At 36.3% G+C, this 24,007-nt stretch overlaps 1 protein-coding gene across 3 annotated transcripts; it reads left to right on the forward strand.

Moving 5' to 3' along the window:
• The first annotated feature begins 6,235 nt into the window (after positions 1-6,235).
• On the forward strand, positions 6,236-22,597 carry gpsm2 (G protein signaling modulator 2). 3 transcript variants are annotated; one of them, XM_073848812.1, is made up of 16 exons: positions 6,236-6,386; positions 6,668-6,707; positions 10,052-10,369; positions 12,888-13,109; positions 14,197-14,332; positions 15,277-15,416; positions 15,504-15,627; positions 15,724-15,839; positions 17,633-17,788; positions 17,944-18,052; positions 18,204-18,333; positions 18,465-18,547; positions 19,963-20,136; positions 20,440-20,611; positions 21,655-21,893; positions 21,977-22,597. In XM_073848812.1, exons 3-16 carry the CDS (start codon positions 10,308-10,310, stop codon positions 22,124-22,126), a joined length of 2,013 nt encoding a protein of 670 aa, XP_073704913.1. In that variant the 5' UTR covers positions 6,236-6,386; positions 6,668-6,707; positions 10,052-10,307; the 3' UTR covers positions 22,127-22,597. The 3 variants fall into 3 exon arrangements, with proteins under 3 accessions (XP_073704913.1, XP_073704915.1, XP_073704914.1); XM_073848814.1 differs by lacking the exon at positions 10,052-10,369; XM_073848813.1 differs by lacking the exons at positions 6,236-6,386; positions 6,668-6,707; positions 10,052-10,369 and adding an exon at positions 11,873-12,123.
• Positions 22,598-24,007: the final 1,410 nt, after the last annotated feature.

Raw genomic sequence — 24,007 nt, forward strand, 5'->3', positions numbered from 1 at the left:
GTGATGCACGGTTTTGTGCAATGTCTTATAAATATAGTTACCATCTGTTGCTCCTCTACATTCATTGACATGGTGGTGACACATGTTTTGAATTCATCCACCTGCAAATAAGAAAAAAAAAGGTGCAGCCCAGTGCAGCAGGATGTTTACAGGTTCTACGGAAGCTAAATGCATGTCAAAGAGAAATTTTAAAAAGAGATCTTGATAACTTTTAGTATTTCTTTGTACCTTCTGCATAAATGATCTGATGATGTCTCTGAGCTCAGAGGTCAGTCTCTCTCCGTCTGTCAGGCTCTGTGATTCAGTCTCCACATGTTGAGAGTTCTGCAGGCTAAACTGCTTCTCACTTGGACCTGCTGAATAAATGTGAGACACAAATTGCATCTGTTATGCATCTACATAAATGTAAGTGTTAAGTATCTAAACATGCAGTGTCGCTTGCTCATTAATCACATTTTATCTTACTCTAAACCCCCTAATAACTGATGAAATTGTTTCTTGTTTCACTTTCTTAGAAGGCCTGTTTAACCGCTGAAGAACCAGCTCAAATTTCCCTGGCAGGGTTTCTGTGCTGTCAGGGTTACAGTGTAGTACAGTACTTCAGCTGGAGAAAGAAATACAATGGCTTCTTGCCTGCGGCTGGTGCTTGTGGGTTAGTTGCTGTCAGATTGGTGTTTTCATTGTTGCTAGTTGCATCATTCCAGTCGATGGTCACAGAAGGCTCACTGGAAGCATGAATCTGCTGCTTGAAAGAAAGCATCGATATAACTGACACAAACTGTGCTGCAAATCAGATTAGAATGAGGGTATGTTGAAATGCATATCATATGTGTGTACTCTCTAAGAGTATAATATGTTAATATTTACTGTTAAACTTTTTGAATTTGAAGATCAGGGTAAATTTAACTTATTTTGTCTTCTAGGAAACATGTAACTATCTTCTGTTGCCTCTGAAGGGAAGTACTAAATGAAAATGTATGATATTTAGGCAAAATAAGAGGCATCGCCATTCTGTTCAAAAGTTTTCACCCTCTGGCTCTTAATGCATAATTTTTCCTTCTGGAGCATCAGTGAGGTTTTGAACCTTCTGTAATAGTTGCATATGAGTCCCTCAGTTGACCTCAGTGTGAAAAGATGTATATCAAAATCATACAGTCATTGTTGGAAAGAGTTTAAATACACATAAATGCTGGAAAACCAAAGAATTTGTGGGACCTGAAGGATTTTTCTGAAGAACAACAGACAGTTTAACTGTTCAGGACAAACAAGGGATTCATGAACAACTATCACTAAACAAAAAACACAGCTGTGGATCATTCAGGTAACAATACAGTATTAGGAATCAAGGAAATGTAAACTTTTGAACGAGGTAATTTTTTATAAATTCAACTATTATTTTCTTAGGTCAGTACTTAATAAACAATAACATGCATTTAGCAGATTCTGACCTCAACTGTATAAACATCTATACATAGAAGAAATGGAGTATCAAAACCTCTTAAGTCTCACCAGACCAATGAGGTTTTCGGCTTCTGTGTATTTAGCAAGCAATCTGTCATATTCAACCTGCAAATAAATGAAATGGAAAACGGTTAGACTCCATGGTTTTCAAACTTAACCTACTTTAAACTGAAAGCCCTTTCAAACTATTTTAAACTTCCAGTCTAAGTTTTCTTAAGCAACATCAAAGCTTGTCTACAAACTTTACTATTACATATTACAATATTACAATAAAATGTAGATTCACCTGCAACTGATGTGCCACTTCCTTGTCTTTAAACACATTCTCCGGTGGCATGATGGAGTCCTCTAAAACCCTGCTGATGATATCTGCTGTAGGTTTACATAATGAGGTGGTTTTACCCAGAATGACTGGGGATGACTGGGCTCGGGCCATACCTGGTGACTGGCTGATGGGTTTAACGATTGCATTACCTTTAGGTATTTTGACTTTAGATGCCACTTTAGAGAAGTCAGGCAGTGGGTAATGCACCTTTCCCTGTCCGTATTTCAGCTCACTGTAGGATCTGGTCCTGCTAAAGGAGCACTTAGGCTTCTGTACATCTGCTTTCGACAGATCTAGAGAGTTCTGCTTTGGAGACTCTTTATTATCATCTTCATCACTATCCCCAGCAGATGCTGCATCAGTGATGCAAGTCGTTCCAGGATCCTTAGATGAGCTTGAAACATTCACTTCAACCAATCCATGGCTTGCAGCAATGCTGTGATCAGGCTCTTCCATCACATCCTGAATAATCTTCTTCTCTCCTACGAAGATCGGTGGAGCCTGAGAAGCTCTACTCAGCACGGTTTCATCAATGCTGTCCATCAAAGACATCTCAGGCAGGGTCTCCGCTTCAATGACCCTGCTTGAGTTAAGCAGCTCCTCCTTGGAAAAGTGTCTGAGCAAGAAGTCACTGATGTGGTCTGCAGGTTGAATGGGTGTGGCTAAGGGAGAAGCCACATCCTTAATTGCTTTATGATTGGATGGAAGATTGTGAATAAGATTAGATTGGCAGGCCTTTGTTTGTTCTGCATTACCAATTGGCATACTGAACTTATCAAGCATAGTGAAATTCTGGCTGGGCATCTCGGTAGCCATTTCACATGGAGATGCTTTTAAATTAATCTCTGTTTTGTAGTTGCTGTGTGCACCATCATATGGAAGCTCTTCATGTTCTTCATCACTGGTGTTGACAACATCATCCTCATGTGTTCCAGTGACTGGCTTCACTGCATTGGTGAGTTTCTGTGCTGGCGCCTTGTTTGTGTTTCCCTTCCTGTTTCTGGTGTTTGAATGCTCCGTGCATTCACTACTAACTGATTCAACACTCTCTGAGGAGCCCTCTTCAGTCTCACAAGACTCTGACAGCTCTGCATTATCTGTACACAAAATAAAAAGACAGAGGGTTGGTTAAAGTTTGTAATGTCTTGGTAAAATGTGACAAATTAAACCCATTTAGACACACTAAAGAACAGGGTTAAATTGTGGTAAAATGGTCATTAGGTCATTACAGTGCCATTTTTTTTTCGCGTTTTGTTATGTAGCTGCTATATGTTAAACTGTTTTAAATTACCTTTTTTCCACATCAGTCTACACTCCATACACCATAATGACAAAGCAAAAACTAAATTGTCACAACTTTATAAAAAAAAAAGAAAATGAAATAAGTACATTGCATAAGTATTAATACCCTTAACGCAGTACTTAGTTGAAGCACCTTTACAGCCTGAAGTCTTTCTGCGTATGATGCAACAATATTTGGATATTAAAATTTGGCAATTATCTGCCATTCTTCGCCTCACCTCTTCACCTCTCAAGCTCTGTGCCCTGTCAGCTTGGATGGGGTCTGGCAGACATTTTCAGGTATCTGCAGAAATGTTTGATTGGATTCAAGCCCAAGCTCTGGCTGGGCCACTCAAGGACATTCACAGTGTTTTCTATAAGCCACTCTTGCTGTGTGCTTAGGGTCATTGTCCTGTTGGAAGGTAAACCTCCTGCCCAGTCTGAGGTTCTGAATGCCCTGGACTGGGTTTTTAATAAATCTCAATATTTTGAGCTTTTATTCTACTCTGATGAGTCCCTCAGTCCCTGCGACTGAATAACAGCCCCACAGCATGAGGCTGCTACCAGCACACTTTACTTTTGGGATGGTACCCTTCAGGTGATGAGCAGTGCCTGGTTTCCTTCAAACATGATGCTTGGAATTGAGGTTCATCATTAGACCACAGAATCTTGTTTCTCATAGTCTGAGGGTTCTTCTTTTTTTTTATTTTTTGCAAATTCCAAGTGTGTTTTCATGTCTTCGCTGAGGAGAGGATTGAGTCTTGCCAGAAACCATAAAGCCCAGATCAGTGAAATGTTGCATCAATGTTTGTCCTTCTGTAAGTTTTTCCCATCTCCACATATGATCATAGAGCTTAACTAGAGTGACCATCAGATTCTTGGTCACCACTCTTGACACAATCCTGTCTCTGAGCTCTACAGGCAGTTTTTTTTTACCTCAGGACTTAGACCTTTTATTAAGACGTGTGCCTTACCAAATCATACCCATTCAATTGAATTTGCCACCAGTTAACTTCACTTGAAGTGTAGTAACATCTACAAGCAATATGAATGCTCCTAAGCATTCAACTGTCCAGATAAAGGTATGAATACTTATGCAATGGAATCATAATTTTTATTTTTATTTTAATAAATTTGCAAAGAAGTTTTTCTTCACAACTTTAATCATAAATTCTGAATGAGAACCATACTTATATACACTACCATTCAAAAGGCAGGACTCAGTAAGGTGATTTTTGTTTAAGTAATTAATACTTTTATTCAGAAAAATGCATTCAATTGACCAAAATTGACAGTAAATACATTTATAATTTTACAAAAGATGTTCTTTTGAGCTTTCAATTCATCAATGAAATGATAGTTTATTACCATTAAATGGTAGTTTATATTATTACAAAATATTTCTATTTTAATCAAAAATGCTGTTCTTTTTAACTTTTTTTTTTTTAAAGAATCCCAAAAAAGTTGCACAGGTTTAAACTAAATATTAAGCAGCACAACTGTCTTCAATGTTGATAATAAATCTGCATATTAGAATAACTTCTGAAGGATCATGTGACACTGAAGACTGGAGTAATGATGCTGAAAATTCAACTTTACATCACAAGAATAAATTACGTTTTAAAATGTATTCACATAGAAAACTGCTATTTTACACTGACATAATATTTCACAATATTCGTTTTTTTCTGTATTTTTTATCAAATAAATGCAGCCTTTATGAGCATAATAAACGTATTTGAAACTTATGCAGCACAACTGTTTTTAACACTGATAATAAAATGTTTCTTGAGCAGAAAATCAGCATATTAGAATGATTTCTGAAAGATCATGTGTCTCTGAATACTGGAGTAAAATTAAGCTGAAAATTCAGCTTAGCCATCACAACAACAAATTATGTTTTAAAATATATTAAAATAGACAACAGTTAGTTTAAATACTAAAAATAGTTCACAACAAAGTTTTAATCCTAGTGTATCTGTATTTCACGGCATTTACTTTGTGAGAGAAGGCCTACTGAAAACTACATTTTGCTGCTTTTTATCAGTAATGACCAAAAACATTGAACTGCATAGTACCGCAATAGTATAAACCATGGTATTACCATTGTAGTTTTCCAATAAGAGGGATTTCATACGGATCTAAGCATATCTTACCAGTGAGTTGTGGGCTCTCAGGTACACCAGAACCTGAGAGGTGAACAGAGAAGGCGCCCTGCATGTCACTGAAATGCAAACTATCATCATCACTGATATCCACGAATATACTCTGCTCGATGTGTCTTTCCCACAGCACTGATGAAGGTCTGCTGTAAGCCTCATCTTCACCGTCCATATCCTCTGCGTCTCCCGATGACGCGCCGTCAAACCCGCTCTGTGCGCTCTTGCGCGTCTCCTGCGCCTCTCTATTCATTTCTTAGCAACAAGAATACACAAAAAATGTGGAAAACTCTTACAGGTGCAAGTGACTTTGTGTTTTCCAATATATTAGATTATATATCTGCAAATTATTTGTATACTATAATATATGATAAGATAAATAAGTAAATTAAATAGTAAAAATGCAGGAAACTGTTAAGGTACTCTAATAATATGACATTACACTTACTATTTATGCTGTTCCAATGGTTTCTAATGGTCTACAAAAGTTTGCGCCGTCTTCATAAAACAATGACATAACATCCCATTAGAAAGGTACAATATAGGCTCTGTCTAGTTTCTCAAGCCTATGGTGTAAGATCTTCTTGGGGAATTTAAATAATAAATGCGGTATCTGATGCTGATGCTTTGGGCAGGTGCTATGCACACGGGGTGGGGTTGCTATGAGAACGACAAGCCTTAAGATCATCTGTCAGTCAGGCAGCCCTGCTCCAAAACTTTTATTCATTTGAAGAATTAAAAGAGCTAGATAGTGATAATTGTTTAATTTTAATGGCCTCCGTTGATTTACTTAGAAGTATATGATAAGTGTTTTAGGAGTTATGCAAAACAAAGAAGTGTTTTCCCTCGGAGTACAACGATAAAACATTCAAATTTCATTGGTGATTCATAGGGGGTGTGGTTATATTTGAATCCTGCGCTCTGATTGGTCAGCCGAGTCGCGGCCACGCCTCAACACGCCCCCTTTGTCCGGGTTTGTGTAAAGTTTTTTTCAGCCACACCGCTTCGATGAGTCCGGACGTGTAAATTAAACAAAAACTGTTTTAGTTAATCGGCTTTTACAATGTGATTGGATTTAAATGATTTGTGGTATCGATTCTGTTGGTTGTAAGAGACTGAACCGAGAGAATAAGGATTGGTGGGGAATCGAAGGAGTTTGAGTGAGTATGACTTAAGTTTGGCCCGTAACGGCCGTTAAGACAGACCTGCAATTGTCTACACAACAATATATCAGCTTAAAAGCCAAAATTTAAACTGAAGCGCGCGCGAAACTTTGTTAGCTACCATATTATGCTTTCATTAAAATAAAACGTGTGTTGTTTTTTCATTTCGTTTAAAAGTAGGGTATCTTCTATGCCCTCAAGTGATAATATGGTTAAACATTTACATTATTTTACAAGCTATAATAATGTTTGTGCTTTTCCTCTGTGGTTCTGTTCAGGTCTGTAACGTTACAGAAGTCAGTGTTACGCATATTTAAGGTTAGTGTTTTATGTTGTTGTATACTTTCGGTATGAATTGTAAGTTATAAATATTTCTCTGGCTTAATCCTGGGCTTTCTTTATTGTTTGCTTTGGGAGTGAGACATGGGAGAGTCTTCATACTGCTGACACTGTGGCATGGTGTGTTTTTGCTGTTGTTTTTCCAGAATTATTGGTTTTACACTGACATACAGTACTTTCATTATTTGCCTATACACTTTCTTTATTCAGACAATATTCTTATTCACAGTCCTCTCTGACTAACATGCCTAAACTTCCTGGCACAATGTACTGGAAAGCTCTGTGCTGAATTTGGCAAATGTTTATTAGTAGCTGCTTACAAGACACATACTGTGTGTGTTAAAAGGGTCTTTAAATGGTGAGACCTCAGTAACAGCTGTCAAATGACTGAAGTCATCATCACTTCCTGTGTGTCATGGAACACAGCTTGTGTCTGTCTTCTTCCTAACCTCTGTTCATGTCTCGTCTTGTTAAGCTAACCTGCCTCTAAGGTACTCTGAGAACCACACTGCTGTTTTTCTGATGAATTTATGACACACAAACAAGTTTTGTAACTGACTCTTGTGTTTTGGAGTTTTAAATGTTCTTTGGAATGAAGAAAGAAAATACAATGGATTTGAAGGTCTTTGGCATAAATGTTGTTACTTTTAGCAAGCAGTTTACCAACACTCTTGGTTGAGACTTAGTATGGTTACTTTTAAGAAAATTGGGCTTTTCACTTATTATCTGTTCTCTTGTTCCATGTTTTATGCTTTTTAGACTTTAGTCTATGAGTTGTGTTTTAATTATAGAGACATGTATTCCTGATGTAATTAATTTCTAATTGATTAAAATGGAGTGCATCAGTGCCTGCCTTTCTTGAAGCTTTTCCCCAGTATTGTTTTTTTAAGTCTGTGTTAAAGAGTTAAACATGAACCAACCAACAAGATGAACCACAACAAATTTTGATTTGACTGTGTAATGTCTTTCAATAAGCGAAAAAGCTATGCTATAAAAGTATTTAAAGATGTTAATTAGATGCATGGAAACAATATTTTACATTTGTTGCAAAATATATGTTTAAAAAAAAAAGTAGAGAGATTGACATTGTTCACAGTGCTTGTTTCTCTGATAGATTTTTTTTGTTGCAGAATTATGGGTAATGTAGTTTTCTCATGAATCCCACCATTTTACACGATTGATGATAAAAAAAAAAAAAGAGTTTCAACTAAAACCTATACCTCACAGCTGACTTGTAGGTCTGGGGCCCTATGATTTCCGCAATGCAGAAAACGCAGATGGATTGCGGAATCCAGTCATAAAATTGGAATTTACCGTATAGCGCGGAATGTCAGAGAATTTGCCAAAATTGGGATGAATAAATCAAGAGTAGTTCAGTACACTTAAATCAAAATGTGATATACACTAGTGTCTGTGAATATTAAGATGAAAAATACTTTTTAAATACGAATCTGCATGTTCTGCGTGTCTAGGTGTGCATGAATAAATTGTGTAAATTTCATGATTTTATTTAATCAGACATGCTATTTGATATTTTTTTTTCTTTTAACCATTAGAACAGAGTCTAGAAAAAATTAAAATGGAAAAAAACAGAATCCAGATTAAATACAATGAAAAAATGGAATTTGGGAAAAAATAAAATGGATTTCAATTTCATAGGGCCCTATTGGTCTGACTTTAATGATTTATAAGTTACAGATAAAAAAACGTAATGTTATATAATGTTTACTTCCAGAACCTGACTATTGCACTCAGTCTGACTTTTTTCTCCTTTAACATTATTTCCTCAACAATGTCACATTATGTAATTAAAATAGGATGCAATCCCTGTTTCTTGTTGATTTATTACACAAGTTGGCATGAAATGTAAAAATAAAATTCATCAATGAATGTTTAATTTTTTTTTTTGACCTATGAATTTTGAATCAGAATATCATGGGAAATGACAGACTTCTCTTTGGTGACGTATGCCAGACTTCCCCAATCTTTTCGTGCACTTCCACCATAGACCAATTCTGTGTTTGCAAAAAGTGATGTTGTTTTTTTTTTGTGGCCTGTTTGGTGGCAGAAAATGACAGATTTCAAGTAGCAGTCTATTGAAGCAATGAAATTTTAAAAAAAAAAGGTAAATTTGAGCTTATTTTTCAAAATTCAAATTTTATTTCTCACAATTCTGAAATTATATCTCACAATTCTGATAAATAAAATCAACTTGTCATTCTCTCTTTTCTCTCTGCTCCAAACCATGAGTTTATATTGTTAGATGAAAAAGGTAAAATGTTATAGGTATAAATAGTATTTCATGCTGTAACTGTAGGGCTAACGTAATATGAGCTGCACATGTGAATATTATATAGACCTATTGTTTCAATTCCATTTAAATTTATGCTTTAAAAGTAGAGTAATCATAGCAGGTTTCATCCATTAGTCTGTCTGCTGAAACGTTTAGCTTCAGATTGCGTCTTTGACTACAGTATTCTATAAAAATTATTTGCATTCCGATTTTGACATCCAGAGGCACCACAGTATTTTTTTTTTTCTCTTATTGCATGAATGTTAACCGTTTCCCTCAACTTGTTACCAGTGTTTTTCTGCCAACATAGTGCATGTGCAGCTGCAAGTGATGTAACTCTGTTGACCACAAACATTCATTTTTAAGAGCAACACCCATTTCTCAAAATACGATCAACAACTAAACTGCCTAGCATTTTTTTTTCTCTTCAGAATACTCCATTACACCTAGATATATGTCACAATACAGAAGAAAAGATTTGTTGGTACTTCCATTTTGTTGTGACTTTAGACCACACACTGGCATTGTGCAGCACTTCTGAAATGCTAAATATAGACTAAATGTTTCAGTGAACTCTGTGGTTCCTCAAGCTTATCATCTTATTTCTAGATTAGTTTGGCAATGACAAATCAGCTTTCCAAATGTCACAGAGACATAACATGTTTGAAAGTGACCAACAGTTACCACTAGAGTTGAAAATTGTCATTATTTTCCTGCTGTGATTCTTTTGCATCTGTGGGGCTTTGTAAGAGTTGGGTGAACAAAACCCTCTTGCCACAAACCTGAATTCAGTTTCTTTCATGCTTTGGTACAGGCCTGCATGCATGGCAGATAATCAACTCGGTTTATGGGCCAATCGCTCTTGCTTTCTCTCGTTGTTGGGCCCCTTGAATTAGCTTTCACATACAGAGCTGGCACACACACTCTTAATATCTGCCTCCATTGCATGTGTCCACTGCTTAGTGGGAGTTGCCATAGCATTACGCACAGAATGAGGCTTCACACTCGGCATCTTGTGTTCCCTTCACAGAGAGCTCCGGAATAGCATCCTGGACAAAACGCACACAAACACACACTTCCCAGACCCATGTGGTGAATATTAGTCTGGATAAGCTCATCTGTAATACACTGGACTCCACCACTTCAAAACGGCAGAGACTTCAGAAGTGTTTCCAGTTTTGTTTTTGTTTTTTTTAACCATTTTTATCTGGGATACTGTTCATTATTCTTCTCATTTGGATTACTTTCTGGACTTGACTCGGATCAGTACTTCATAATGCTCTCCAATGGCTGCGAGCAGTGCAGTGGTTAGCATGCAGAATGAGAACCGGTCCTTTGTCCACTACAGGTAGGCATGCAACACTTGAATTAAGTTTTCTTTTTAATTGTAATGCACCCTTTAAGAGATTTAGAACTAGTCCAGTATTAAAAAAATGAAACTGTATTCACATGTCACTTAATCATAGTTTTTATTTAGCACTATATTAAATTAACAGACCATAAATGTGACCCTGGATCACAAAACCAGTAAGGGTAATTTTTTTTTTTACATTGAGATTTATACATCATCTGCTGAATAAATAAGCCTTTTATTGATTTATGGTTTGTTAGGACAAACAATAAGACAATATTTAGTCGAGATACAACTGTTTGAAAATGTAGAATCTGAGGGTGTAAAAAAATACAAAATAAAATATTGAGAAAATCACCTTTTAAGTTGTCCAAATTAAGTTTTTAGCAATGCATCTTACTAATCAAAAATTAAGTTTGGATACATTTATGGTAGGAAATGTATAAAATATCTTTATGGAACATGATCCTTACTTCACATCCTAATGATTTTTGGCATAAAAGAAACATTGATAATTTTGACCCATACTGTGTATTTTTGGCTACTGCTACAAAATATACTCGTACTATTTGTAACTGGTTTTGTGGTCCAGGGTCACAAATGTGTTTTTTGTCTCCTTTGATTTAATACACAAAATGTATTCTAAGGATACAAATAGGCTTATAATGAAAACATTTCAATAATTCAATAAATCGTGGCTAATAGCTAAAAAAAAAAATAATTTTTGATTGGGAAGGTGTTTGACTGAATTTTAATGTCATTCTCAATCTGAAATTGAGAGAAATAGCATCAAAATAAACCCAAATGTTGGATCCAAATGATTTTCCAAGGTGGTATTAGTGTGGAGTTGTTTGTGAAAGAGAAAACAGGTGTGCCTCAGTTTACTTAATATTTAATAACACTGTGAATCATTTATGACTATTGCCCATATTCTGTTCTGCAGTCCATGAGTTGAGTTAGTTTTTATCTTTTAGCTAGTCCTCAGCAAACATATGTCACTCAGACACTGTTAGCAATGCATATATAGTAATATTTACATTTGTGCATTTGGCAGATGCTTTTATTGACTTGTATTACAATCAAGGTATCCGTTTTATGATTACTTGCTTTGCTTGGAGGCCCATGACCTTGGCTTTGTTGCATTGCTCTACTTTTGAATGTACATAGATTTTTAAGGTGACAACAATCACACTAATTTGTCTTAATTTCCAGAGAACAGTTTGCTATCAGAATCTAGCTACAATCACTGTTTCTGAGTTTCTTTTATGCAAATCGATTCCATTTTTTTATATTCTAGATGAAAGCACTCATGTAGTCACTTGATAATGTGTTTGTTTCATGACATCAGAAGCAAGCGTGGCGGGTCTAATCTCAGTGGAGTCCCTCTCTGTGTGCACGCTAATCACACACGACAGTGGAAAGCAGAAACACAATCAGATTAGCTGTTCAAGTGCTGAGCATGACAGTTTTCGCCAAAGCCATCTTCAACCTCTGCCCTCAAAGACGTCCGATGTGACGTCGTATATTGCTGTGTAGAATATTCTTTTTAAAATCATTCGAGTTTGTAGTAGTGTAATTCCTGGTGAAGAATTAGGTTGATTGGCAGCCTCTTCGTGATGTATGGGTGTTTGGGACGGTTGGTTTTAGAGATTACAGCCCCATCGGAGGACTTTTTAAGGAGTCAACGAACCATTTTAGATGCCTTTCACATGTCCAGTTTTCTTTGATTGTGTGAGGCGTAAAAGCAGCAGGTAGGGCCTCTACAAACTCTGACGGAATAGTTATTATGTGTAGGGATTGATTGTGGAAAACTGGTCAAAAATACAGTGGTGGCCAATATTATTAGAACACTAGTGTTTTCTTTTCACCAGTTAAAAATGTCAAGTCATTTCTCTTTTGCTGTAGTGTGTCAGTAGGAAATATCAGTTTACATTTTCAAATATTCATTTTGCCATTAATCGTAATAATCCAGTGAGATTTTTGTTTGCACAAGGAGCCTGAAAACAGTCTATACTCCACACAGAGATCTTATCTCATCCAGTCTGTCTGGAATAAAATGAAGAAACGAAACAAACTGAGAAAGACTAAATCCAGAAGAACTAGGGCAACGTCTCCAAGATGCTTCAAGAAACCAACCTGCAAAGCTACCTGAAAAACTATGAGCAAGTGCACCTACGGCATAAGCCGTTTTAAACTCAAATGTTGATTTAATTTAGTTAATTGATAAAGAACATTTATTTATAGCATTATTTTTTACCTCATCCTCATTTTACAACATTTTTACACAAGTGCCTAAAAGGTTCTGGTTACTGTAGCTTTGCAGGTAGGTTTCCTGAAGTATCTTCAACAAAATGTCAACTTTTAAAATCTAACAAATATAAATAAATATTGCATATGGCAGAACCTTACAGTGTTCCCAGTGTTTAACTATGTATTACCTTCTTGTTTTATTTCTACTGATGTTAATGCAAAGACATTAAAACAAGCTTAAAACTGTTTTCTTTGCCCCCTGCAGGATGGAGGCATCCTGTTTGGACCTGGCTTTGGAGGGGGAGCGTCTCTGTAAAGTGGGGGATTACAATGCCGGCGTTTCTTTCTTCGAGGCCGCCATGCAGGTTGGCACAGAAGACCTGCAGGTTCTGAGTGCCATCTACAGTCAGCTGGGCAATGCCTACTTCCACTTGCTTGATTACAGCAAAGCTCTGGAGTTCCACCACCATGATCTCACACTAACTAGGTATACTTGCACAACTTTGTAGTGAATGTAGCTTCCCAAATCTTCAACAATTTGGGGATCAGTAAAGGTTTTAATAAATGCTTTTTTTTTCAGAATTTTATATTTATCGAAGAATCCTGGGTTTAAAAAAACAAATCAGAAATGTTTCTTTGACATTTAAGACTGCAGTAATGATGCTGAAAATTTAGCTTTGCATCACAGAAATACGTTGCATTTTAAATATTACAATGCAAAATAGTTATTTTAAATTGTGATAATGAGCCACAAACTTTTAATCTATTTTTGATCATAAATATGCAGCCTGGGTGAGCATATAAGAGACTTCTTTCAAAAACATCAACAACAAAAAGCTTCAATTAGGGCTGGGCGATTTGGCCTAAAATCCAAATCTCGATTAATTGGACATTTTAACCCAATTACGATTAATGAACGATTATTTTATTCATTAATAAAATTATATTTAATTTTTTTTTTTGCCCTCATAGTTCACTGACAAGTTTTGTACAGTAAATATGCTCACATATTACAAGTGAGAGATTTTTTGAATGAAGGGTGCACACACTATCTCTACTATGATTATTTATTGAACATCAGTGTTGAACAACTGAAATTAGAGCCCACATTGTTTACAATGAAAAGTCAAATTTTTATTAAATTAGTGAAAATAAATAACTTGCACTTTTGGAAACAAATTCAATCATTTATAAACTAATACATATTAAAAGTAGAAAATAAGCAGTATCTCTTCTAAATAAAATTATCCTGTAAATACTTTTTACTGTATAAATACTGCTTAAGCACTCCATCGACATGTCAGCAGAATAACGTAATGTAACGGAGCGGGGTCACGTGACTCCACACGCAGTAGTGTTTTTAAAGGGAAATTAATTGAAATAATTGACCTGGAAAAATTTGATCAATTATAGGTACTGATTGTCGATTTCGATTACTTTTCGATTAATCGCCCAGCCCTAGCTTCAATGGTAGTAGAAAGCCTAGTTGTTCTGTTTAAATTAACAATAATGTTCTTTGTGATTTCATAATATTTGTACTGAATGTTAACAACAGCACTGATTTATTCTCTCAGAACCACAGGGGATCGGCTTGGTGAGGCCAAAGCCAGCGGTAACCTGGGGAACACATTAAAGGTTTTGGGACGCTTTGATGAAGCGGTGGTCTGCTGCCAGATACATTTAGATATTGCCAGGGAACTGGGCGACAAGGTGAGTGATTGTTTAATGTATACAATTGACATACTGTAATGGAACATATTTCCATTGTATGTTTTTAACTTAGCATTATTCATTGATGCTTTTAAACAGAAGTGCTTGTAAAGGAAAAATGCACACTAGCGATTCATTCTGATGAGGCAATTATACTACTGCCGCATTAGAAAGCTCTGAACTTGACTGGAAAAATGAGCTTGCAAAGTGAGAAACAAATCAAACAGTTTACAGTCTGTAATTGAATCATTGCTGAATATGTTAATCATGCAGTTTGTGTTAATCTGGTTAATTGTAAATTGTCAATGAGAAAAAGTTTTAAAAAGTAAAAATTGTGAGATAAAAAAAAAACACAATCACTTTTTATATATGTGCTACCAGTCAAATTTTTTTATCCAAAATATAGCAAAAGCAGTAATATTGCGAAATATTTTCACTATTTAAAATAGCTGCTTTTTATTTGAATATATTTTAAAATTAAAAGAAAGAAGAAATTATAGAAATGAATACTTATATTCAGCAAGGATGCTTGAAATTGATAAAAAGTGATAAAGTCATTTATAATTTTACAAAATACTTCTATTTCAGATAAATGCTGTTCTTGAAAAAAAATTACAAGGCTGGTTTCAACATAATAATAATAATAATAATGTTTTTGGAGCAGCAAATCAGAATATTAGAATGATTTCTGAAGGATCATGTGACTAGAGTAATGAAGCTAAAAATCAGCTTTGAAAACACAGGAATAAATTACATTGTAAAATATGTGTTTTAAATAGTAAAAATATTTCAAAATTGTACTTTTTTTTTTTTTTGTGCTGTGCTTTAGATCTAATACTTATTTTATCTAATTGGATCCAATTACTATGCTTACTAGTACATACTAGTTTTCTTTCTTTCTTTCTCTCAATTTATTTAATTTGCTTTTGCTTGTTCTCTTAAAGGTGGGGCAGGCCAGAGCACTTTATAATTTTGGAAACGTGTACCACGCCAAAGGGAAGAGCATCTGCTGGAGTGGAGCAGAACCTGGAGACTTTCCTGAGGAGGTCATGATAGCACTTAGAAAAGCCGCTGAGTACTACGAGTAAGTATCCCCAACACTCACATGAGTGGACAATTTTTTTGTGCAAATGGAATTTTTACATCCTCCTTCTTTTCTCCAATTGCTCAGGGCAAACCTTTGTATCGTAAAGGAGCTCGGAGACAGGGCAGCACAGGGCCGAACTTTCGGAAACCTGGGCAACACATACTACCTTTTAGGAAACTTCAGGGATGCAGTGGCATCTCATGAACAGGTAAGTGTGTGATCATTTGATTATGGAAATTCTAATAACAGTGTAAGGGTGTGCGAAAGCACTTAATGCAGTGTGCGTCAACCATTTGTCTTGCAGCGTTTGCTTATCGCTAAAGAGTTTGGTGACCGGTCTGCAGAAAGGAGAGCCTACTGCAACCTGGGAAACGCTTGTATATTCCTTGGGGAGTTTGAGAGGGCTGCAGAACATTACAGGTGAGCGTAATATTAATACCTTTTTAAGATAATAATTAATAATAAAAAAATATATATATATATATTAGTGGTGGGCCGTTATCGGCGTTAACGTGCTGCGTTAACGTGAGACTCATATCGCGCGATAAAAAAAATATCGCCGTTAATCTATTCTCAAAGTTGGGTTGGGAGCTGGGTCTAAACTACGCAAGATATGATGACTTTCACTTTGATATTTTAGCGCGGATGACGTATATCTAGTTGAATTGCAATGTAGGGGGCGAGAACGAGTCTTCAACTTCTGTTAAATTACCACATCAAATGAGACGCGCAGACATGGATGCAGTTATGAAGCCGCTTCAGGGCAGGTGCGTGCGTTGCTAGACCCTTTTTACTGGAGCACGTGCCCCAGTGAAAATCTGCTGTGCCCCAGTAAAATCTCAAGTTTGAGTTATAATTTACTTTGATAATCCCGAAATAAAGACATTATACTATATGCAACAACTGAATTGACGCTTCTAAAAGCAACGCAGTTTATTGGAAGATGCACGCAGATAGGCTATCCATACCCGCGCGCCTGTATATTTTACTGGAACGCGCACGTCGTACAGCCTTTTGCGCAGAAGTACTTGGTTACACAAGTTTGTATAGTTAATTGTGTTTTAAATGCAATTGTCAAGCAGTTTGTAATGCATTTTGGAAACGGGAGATGAGCGCCTGGTCTAATGCGCCACCTGGCTTGAGAAACCCGTTCTCAAAGACTTACTTTTAGTCATTATTTGGGTAGCACACATATTCTGAATGCTTTCAGAAGAATTCAAATTAGCCATTTTAATCTAGATTAATCTAGATTAATTTCAAGATTTAATCTAGATTAATCTAGATTAAAAAAATTAATCTATGCCCACCACTAATATATATATATATATATATGTGACCCTGGACCACAAAACCAGTCTTAAGTCGCTGGGGTATATTTGTAGCAATAGCCAAAAATACATTGCATGGGTCAAAATTTTTGATTTTTCTTTTATGCCAAAAATCATTAAGAAATTAAGTAAAGTTCATGTTCCATGAAGATTTTTTGTAAAATTCCCACTGTAAACATATCAAAATGTAATTTTGATTTGTAATATGCATTGTTAAGAACCTAATTTGGACAACTTTAAAGGTGATTTTCTCAGTTTTTTTGATTTTTTTGCATCCTCAGATTCCTGATTTCAAATAGATGTATCTCAGTCGAATCTTGTCCTATCCTAACAAACCATACATCAATAGAAAGCTTATTTATTGAGCTTTCATATGATGTATACATCTCAGTTTTGTCAAATTTAACCTTATGACTGGTTTTGTGGTCCAGGGTCACATATACATATATATATATAAATAATATATTTTTTTTTTTATAATTGATTATTTTTTTAGGGAGAGAAAGAGAGAGTGCATGGATGCATGTTTGGGATGAGATTTGATATGGATTTTGTTCCAGAGTTTCTGTCAGTTCTTAAATTTAATAAAGGATAGTTCACCCACTAAAACTTTATAGTTTTTATTTTGTAATACGTTGTAGATGCACATAGATTTCAAAAAAGGAGTTCCTGTGCAATAAAAGTCTCACGTTATGTATTTTCTGGGTGTCAGTATTTTGGTTACAGAATTTGTGTCTGGCAATTAATTTACTCTAAACCTCTTGTAGCTTTTCTTTAGGCCACCCTGTCACAGGAAGGAAAGTCTAAGAGCATAATGTAGTTCTAAACTCTACTCTGTGTTGTGGTTATGGCTGTGCCCTTACAGTGGTTGTGTTCTGAGTGCAGGAAAGCTCTACAGTTGGCACGGCAGCTAAAGGATCTGGCGGTGGAGGCTCAGGCCTGCTATAGTCTGGGCAACACATACACACTGCTGCAGGACTATGAAAGAGCTATCGACTACCATCTCAAACATCTCATCATCGCTCAGGACCTCAATGACAGGTGCTCTCACACACTAGGTTTTAGTAGTGGCCAACTGTCATCTTCCCAATATTTCCTACTGATGTCAATCTTGAAGTAGTACTAATTAGTTGTAGAAAAAACATTATAAAGCAAAATAATTTGCATACTCATCATGAAAGGAATGTTTTCTACAGGATCGGTGAGGGCAGGGCCTGCTGGAGTTTGGGAAATGCACATACAGCACTAGGGAATCATGACCAGGCCATGCACTTTGCAGAAAAGCACTTAGAAATCGCAAAAGAGGTATGTGCCATTATAGACCTATCAGTAGCTGTGTATCTGGAAGTACCTTTGCTATTTGTTTTTAAGGAAATCTGTTATAAAACCTCTAAAAAACTTGCTCTAAACTGCAAAAACTGTATTTTATAAAAAGTCCTGATTGTCTTTTTTACAGACTGGTGATCGTAGCGGGGAGCTCACTGCTCGCATGAACGTCTCAGATCTTCAGATGGTCCTCGGCCTTAGTTACAGCACAAACAATTCAGTACTTTCTGAGAACAAGGAGATCGACTACAATCTGCACGGTATGGCAGTTACACAAAGCAGTAGCACTCCCTTCAGCTAGAGTTTCTCAGTATGATTTGGCAATGGAATAAAGTATGTGAGCATCGCATTTAAGCTTTTCACCTGATTGATTTGTTTGTTGGTTTTCTAGGAGCCAGACCCAGGATGAGCCGACGGCACAGTATGGAGAACCTAGAGCTGATGAAACTCACACCTGACAAGATCAATGCAAATGTAAGTGTATTTACAGCTGAAGTAAAAAGTTTACATACAGTTTGCAGAATCTGCAAACTGTTAATTATTTTACTAAAATAAAGTGTTTTTTTTTTTTTTTTAAGTACTGACCTGAATAAGATGTTTCTCATAATAGATGTTTACATATAGTCCACAAAAGAAAATAAGTTGAATTCTATAAAAATTATCCCGTTCAAAAGTTTACATACACTTGATTCTTAATACTGCGTTGTTACCTGAATGATCCACAGCTGTTTAGTGGTACTTGTTAATGAGACCCTTGTTTGTACTGAACCCTCCAGGTTCTACAAATTCTTTGGTTTTTCAGTATTTTTTTGTATTTGAACCCTTTCCAACAATGACTGTATGATTTTGAGATCCATCTTTTCACACTGAGGACAACCGAGGGACTTGTATGCAACTACTGGTCCTTCTCAAAAAATTATCATTTTATGATAAAGTTCGTTATTTTCTGTAATGTACTGATAAACATTAGACTTTCATATATTTTAGATTCATTACACACAGGTGAAGTAGTTCAAGCCTTTTATTGTTTTTATATTGATGATTTTGGCATACAGCTCATGAAAACCCAAAATTCCTATCTGAGGAGGTATTCAGTATTACAGAAGTTTCAAACCCTCACTGATGCTTCAGAAGGAAACGTGATGCATTTTAAGAGGCGGGGGTGTAAACTTTTGAACAGAATGATGTGTACATTTTTACATATTTTGCTTAAGTATATTTTTTTTTATTTAGCACTGCCCTTTAGAAGATACAGAAGATGCTTGCATGTTTCCCAGAAGACAAAATAAGTTACCAAGCCCTTAAAATTCAAAAAGTTTTTACCCCATCTTAAAGCATTGTTTATAGTTAATTGTTGCACATGAATCCCTCAGTTTACATGTGTGAAAAGATGGATCTCAAAATCATACAGTCATTGTTGGAAAGGGTTCAAATGTACAAAAAAAAAAAAAAAAAAGATTTTTCTGAAGAACAGCAGGCAGTTTAACTCTTCAGGACAAACAGGGGACTCATGAACAACTATCATTTAACAAAAAAAAACATCTGTGGATCATTCAGGAAACAATAGAGTATTAAGAAGCAAGGGGATGCAAACCTTTGAATGGGGTCTTTAATATAAATTCAACTATTATTTTCTCTTGTGGACTAGATGTAAACATATTTTTTGTGAAATGTCATATTCAGGACAGTACTAAATAAAAAAAAATAACATGCATTTTGTATGGCCCCTCTTATTTTGGTAAAATAATGAACATTTTGCAAATTCTGCAAGATGTAGGTAAACTTTTGCCTTTAACTGTGTCTGATTTATAGCATTATTTCTATTCATCATCTGTTCACATCTCAGCATATGGATTCAATAATGGAGTAAATTAATGTCTATCCTGCAGGGTCAGAAGTGGGCCAGTGACATCCTCTTCAAGCAGTCCAAATCCTCACTGGCCAAGTCATCCTCAAAGCTCTCCTTTGTCAATCGTTTGCGAGGAAAGAAGCACAAACTGCAGAGCAGCTCCAATAAAATCCTGCAGGATACCAGCAACACACGAGAAGCTCCTCAGAACAAAGTACTAAAACCACATTTACTTAAACCCGTAGAATAAGACTGTATTTACTTTATTACTTGATATTCCTGATCTGAGAAAAATTCATGAGTCTATATTATTCCAAAGATCAAATGTAATGACTTGCTTCACTTCTGAAACATCCCCTTTCGGGCAAAATCACATTCACATCTAATAACCAATGTCAACTGTAGTTAACTTGCATTTGCATTGTTCATAAATGGAAAATAATGGTTACAAAATGTTGTAAGTGTTCTCAGTTATTCAGAGAGCATTTGTTTTAACCTTATATCTCTTTGCCCTTAGCATGGGAGTACTGACATGTTAGGAGACGAGGGCTTCTTTGACTTGCTGAGTCGTTTTCAGAGCAACAGGATGGATGACCAGCGGTGTGCCATACAGGATGGGAGGAGCCACCTGTCTGTCAATTCTTGTTCTGCCTCCCCACCGACCACACCACCCAGTACCATAAGGAAATGTAAGCCTTCTTTCATGTTATTTGTTAAATTTTCATGGTTCGTACAAGTGCTTGAAGTAATTGAATTTGACTTTTTGGAATTGAAGGCCTGGAAAACCACTGAAAATAGCAATATTCCTGAAGAGGTACTTGAAAAGTGCTTGAAGTATTAAAAGACAGCATGTCTAAAAAATAAGTGTTTAATTTTGTCAATAAACACTTTTTTTGCTTATTTCAGTTAATGTCAAAAAAAGCAAGTAGTAGTACTGACCGTGTTGTGTAAACATGGCTGAAGATGCAAAAAGAGGCACAGGAGAACCTAATCAATTGAATTATTTACGCTGGAACTTCAATCATTCATTTAAAGTGATTCACTAGCAAAAACCAGATCGAATTAAAAGAGCCATTCATTTTGGAATTTGAAAATCGCTTGTAGGCATGTAGTGATGGGTGAAACAGAACTTTTCAAAACTCTGAATCAGGTAAACCATTGTGTCCCAAAATTATTCACCATTTCAAAGTTTTCCAATTCAATCACATTTCACATATTTGTTTCAGATCGGGGCTTCAAATCACATATTCTTATAAATAATAAATAATTATTTGATTTAGATTGCAAGCAAATGATTCAATGGTGATCTGAAATGATGGTTTGCGAATCATTATTCAGATCGGGACTTCAGAACGTAGATCACGAATCATTTGATTTAGATAGGATCTTTGGAGCATGGATCGCGAATCAGTTGTTTCAGATTTATTTTTATTTTTTTAAACCGTAGAAAACATTAAACTTTTAAGGCAGTACAGTTCGCATGTGCTTCAATTTGTTTTGTGCCATTTGTTTTATTGGTATATTTTTATTTATCTATTTCGTTTTTTTTAGAATTTTAAATAGAAAACATTGCTTGATAAGTGAGATCTCTGATAAAAGTCCTTGAAAATAAAAAAAAACTAGTAGTCTTTGAAAGTCCTGTAATTTAATTTTACACTATCTGTACGAACCCTGAATTTGTCTTTGAATATTCAAACAAGTTTCATTTAAAATGACTGTCTTGTCTATCCAGCATTCTCAGAGTCGGCTGCATCACCGGGTCAGGAGCCGTTCCTCAGGCTGTTGGCCAGCGCTCAGGGCCGAAGGCTGGATGAGCAGAGGGCAGGAACCGGAAACAGTCTGCCCGGCCTGCGCACCCTGTCCGAACACAGCAGCACTAGCAACAGACAGATGATCCTCAGCCAGGTCATGGCCAGCACAGATGCCACGGAGCCCGACGATCAGTTCTTTGACATGCTCGTCAAGTGTCAGGTGAGAATGAGTGTTTGAATTAACCAGCGTAGAAAACAGTAGGAAAAGCTGTAGCCATTAATGTCAAATTCTGTCTCTCTCAGGGGTCTCGTCTGGATGATCAGAGGTGTGCCCCTCCTCCGCCCTCCTCCCGTGGCCCCACTGTCCCAGATGAAGACTTCTTCAGCCTCATCATGCGTTCACAGGCCAAGAGGATGGACGAGCAGAGAGTCACACTGCCCTCCTGCCGCTGAACAAACATACAGATTTCTGAGTGTTTACAGCTCTCATGCTGGTAAAACAAAACAATGATGGTCGAGTAACATGCCATCAGTATGAACTGTGTCCTGTCTGCTACATGATTATGAATGGAATTTTGTGTACAGCTGTACTGAGCTACTCCTGGGAAAATGTCTTTTGTAAATAACACATTTTAATTTTTTACTGGATTTAAACTTGTTTTAGTTTAGGATGTATTGCTTTATGATCACGCCAATGACTCACACAAATGTATCTTTTGATACAAAACTGCAGGTTTATTTGTATTTATTTAAATAACACTGTTACTACCACTAGTTATCTTCCAGTTAGTCGATATAGTTGTAACAAAAAAATATCTATTTTTTTTTTTTGTAATGTCACATTTAGTTCATAAAAAAAGTGGATGGTAAAGTAACATTTACAACACAACTGTATAGAAATAAAACCTGAACATATATTTAGCATTCACCTTGTTTAGTGTTTTTATCAGACAAATATAAGTTGTGCAGAAGAGAGATTTTGAGGGAAGCAACGCGTAGTGCAAAGTAAACATAATCTTGTTGAGTCTTTGTAGCAGCGAGTGTTAAAGGATAACTATTGTCAAAATGCAACCTGGGCTGTTTTTTTTTTATTTTTACTGTAAACGAGACAAACATATCTAAAAGCATAGGGATGTAACGATATTTCGTGGTACGATATTTCGCGATACAAAAATGTTACGATATGTATCGTAGAGTGATGACGATACATTTACGATATGACGACAGTCTATTTCTATTGGTTGAGCTGCCGACGTCTCCTACTCTGCTACAGCTGCTTGTGCTTGCAGAATCAGATGCAGAAATCATTTGAACTGGATATTAGTAGAGCAACATGAGTTCGGCTGAAATTGAAATTAAAGGTACCCCGTCTTCACGTCCGACAGCATTTTGGTTTTACAGTCACGCGACAGTACGACGGTAGAAAAAAAAATTACAAACAAAACATTATTACAGTCACGATGCATTTTAACACGGAGTGGGAAATGAAAAGTTTCGTGCTTCAGACTCACCCGCTTTTCGAGTCACACATTGGAACAAACATATTAAAGCTTTTATGGCTCTTAGCGACAGGAACCTCCGAAGATGTATTGTAATCGTTTTATAAGCAGCAGCCACGATTTAAGCAGTTACCGCACAGATTATTAACAACCAAAAGAACATTTCACTGAGCGCATGTCAGAGTGTTGAAAATATGATCAAGATAATTTAAAATAGCCTATAATGTAGATGTATGATCCATAAAATACGGAGAAAGGCTATAAATAAAGGTGAAAAAAAAATCCAGAAAATGCGTGTAGACTGTGTCTGATATGAAAACTACGCTAGTCATTGTCCCATAAAATGACAAATAGCAAATAACACAGTATTTTCATTAAGTTTCATTTATTTTGTTTTTGTAAAGTAAAATTAGACCTTGTTGTTTGCAACTACGTCTACCCCGAGACCGCGCGTCGCGAACACCAGCTCGACCGCAAAACACTTTCACTATGAAAGAAAGCTGCAGCCGCGCAGCGAGTCCACCGCTTGACGCGTCCCATGTGAAAGGGCTTTTAAACTGTCTTCAGACAGAGCGTGAACACAAGAACGGGACCGTTTGAGAACAGCGTCAGCGTGTACCGGATTGAGTCCAAAGAGCAAATACCCGTGCCTGTCACCCGCACTGTACCTGACAGATAAACATTATTCCACCCGTTACGTCAATTTTAGCGGGTCACCCGTCGGGTAGGACTCTGTTTCGCACACACATAGAATCTTGCATCGCTAGCAGGTTTAAAGAATTCGACATCTTGACAATTTTATCACTATCATGTTACATTTAAAAAATAATAATAA

Source organism: Garra rufa, chromosome 10 (genome assembly GCF_049309525.1).
Source record: "Garra rufa chromosome 10, GarRuf1.0, whole genome shotgun sequence".
Taxonomy (NCBI): domain Eukaryota; kingdom Metazoa; phylum Chordata; class Actinopteri; order Cypriniformes; family Cyprinidae; genus Garra; species Garra rufa.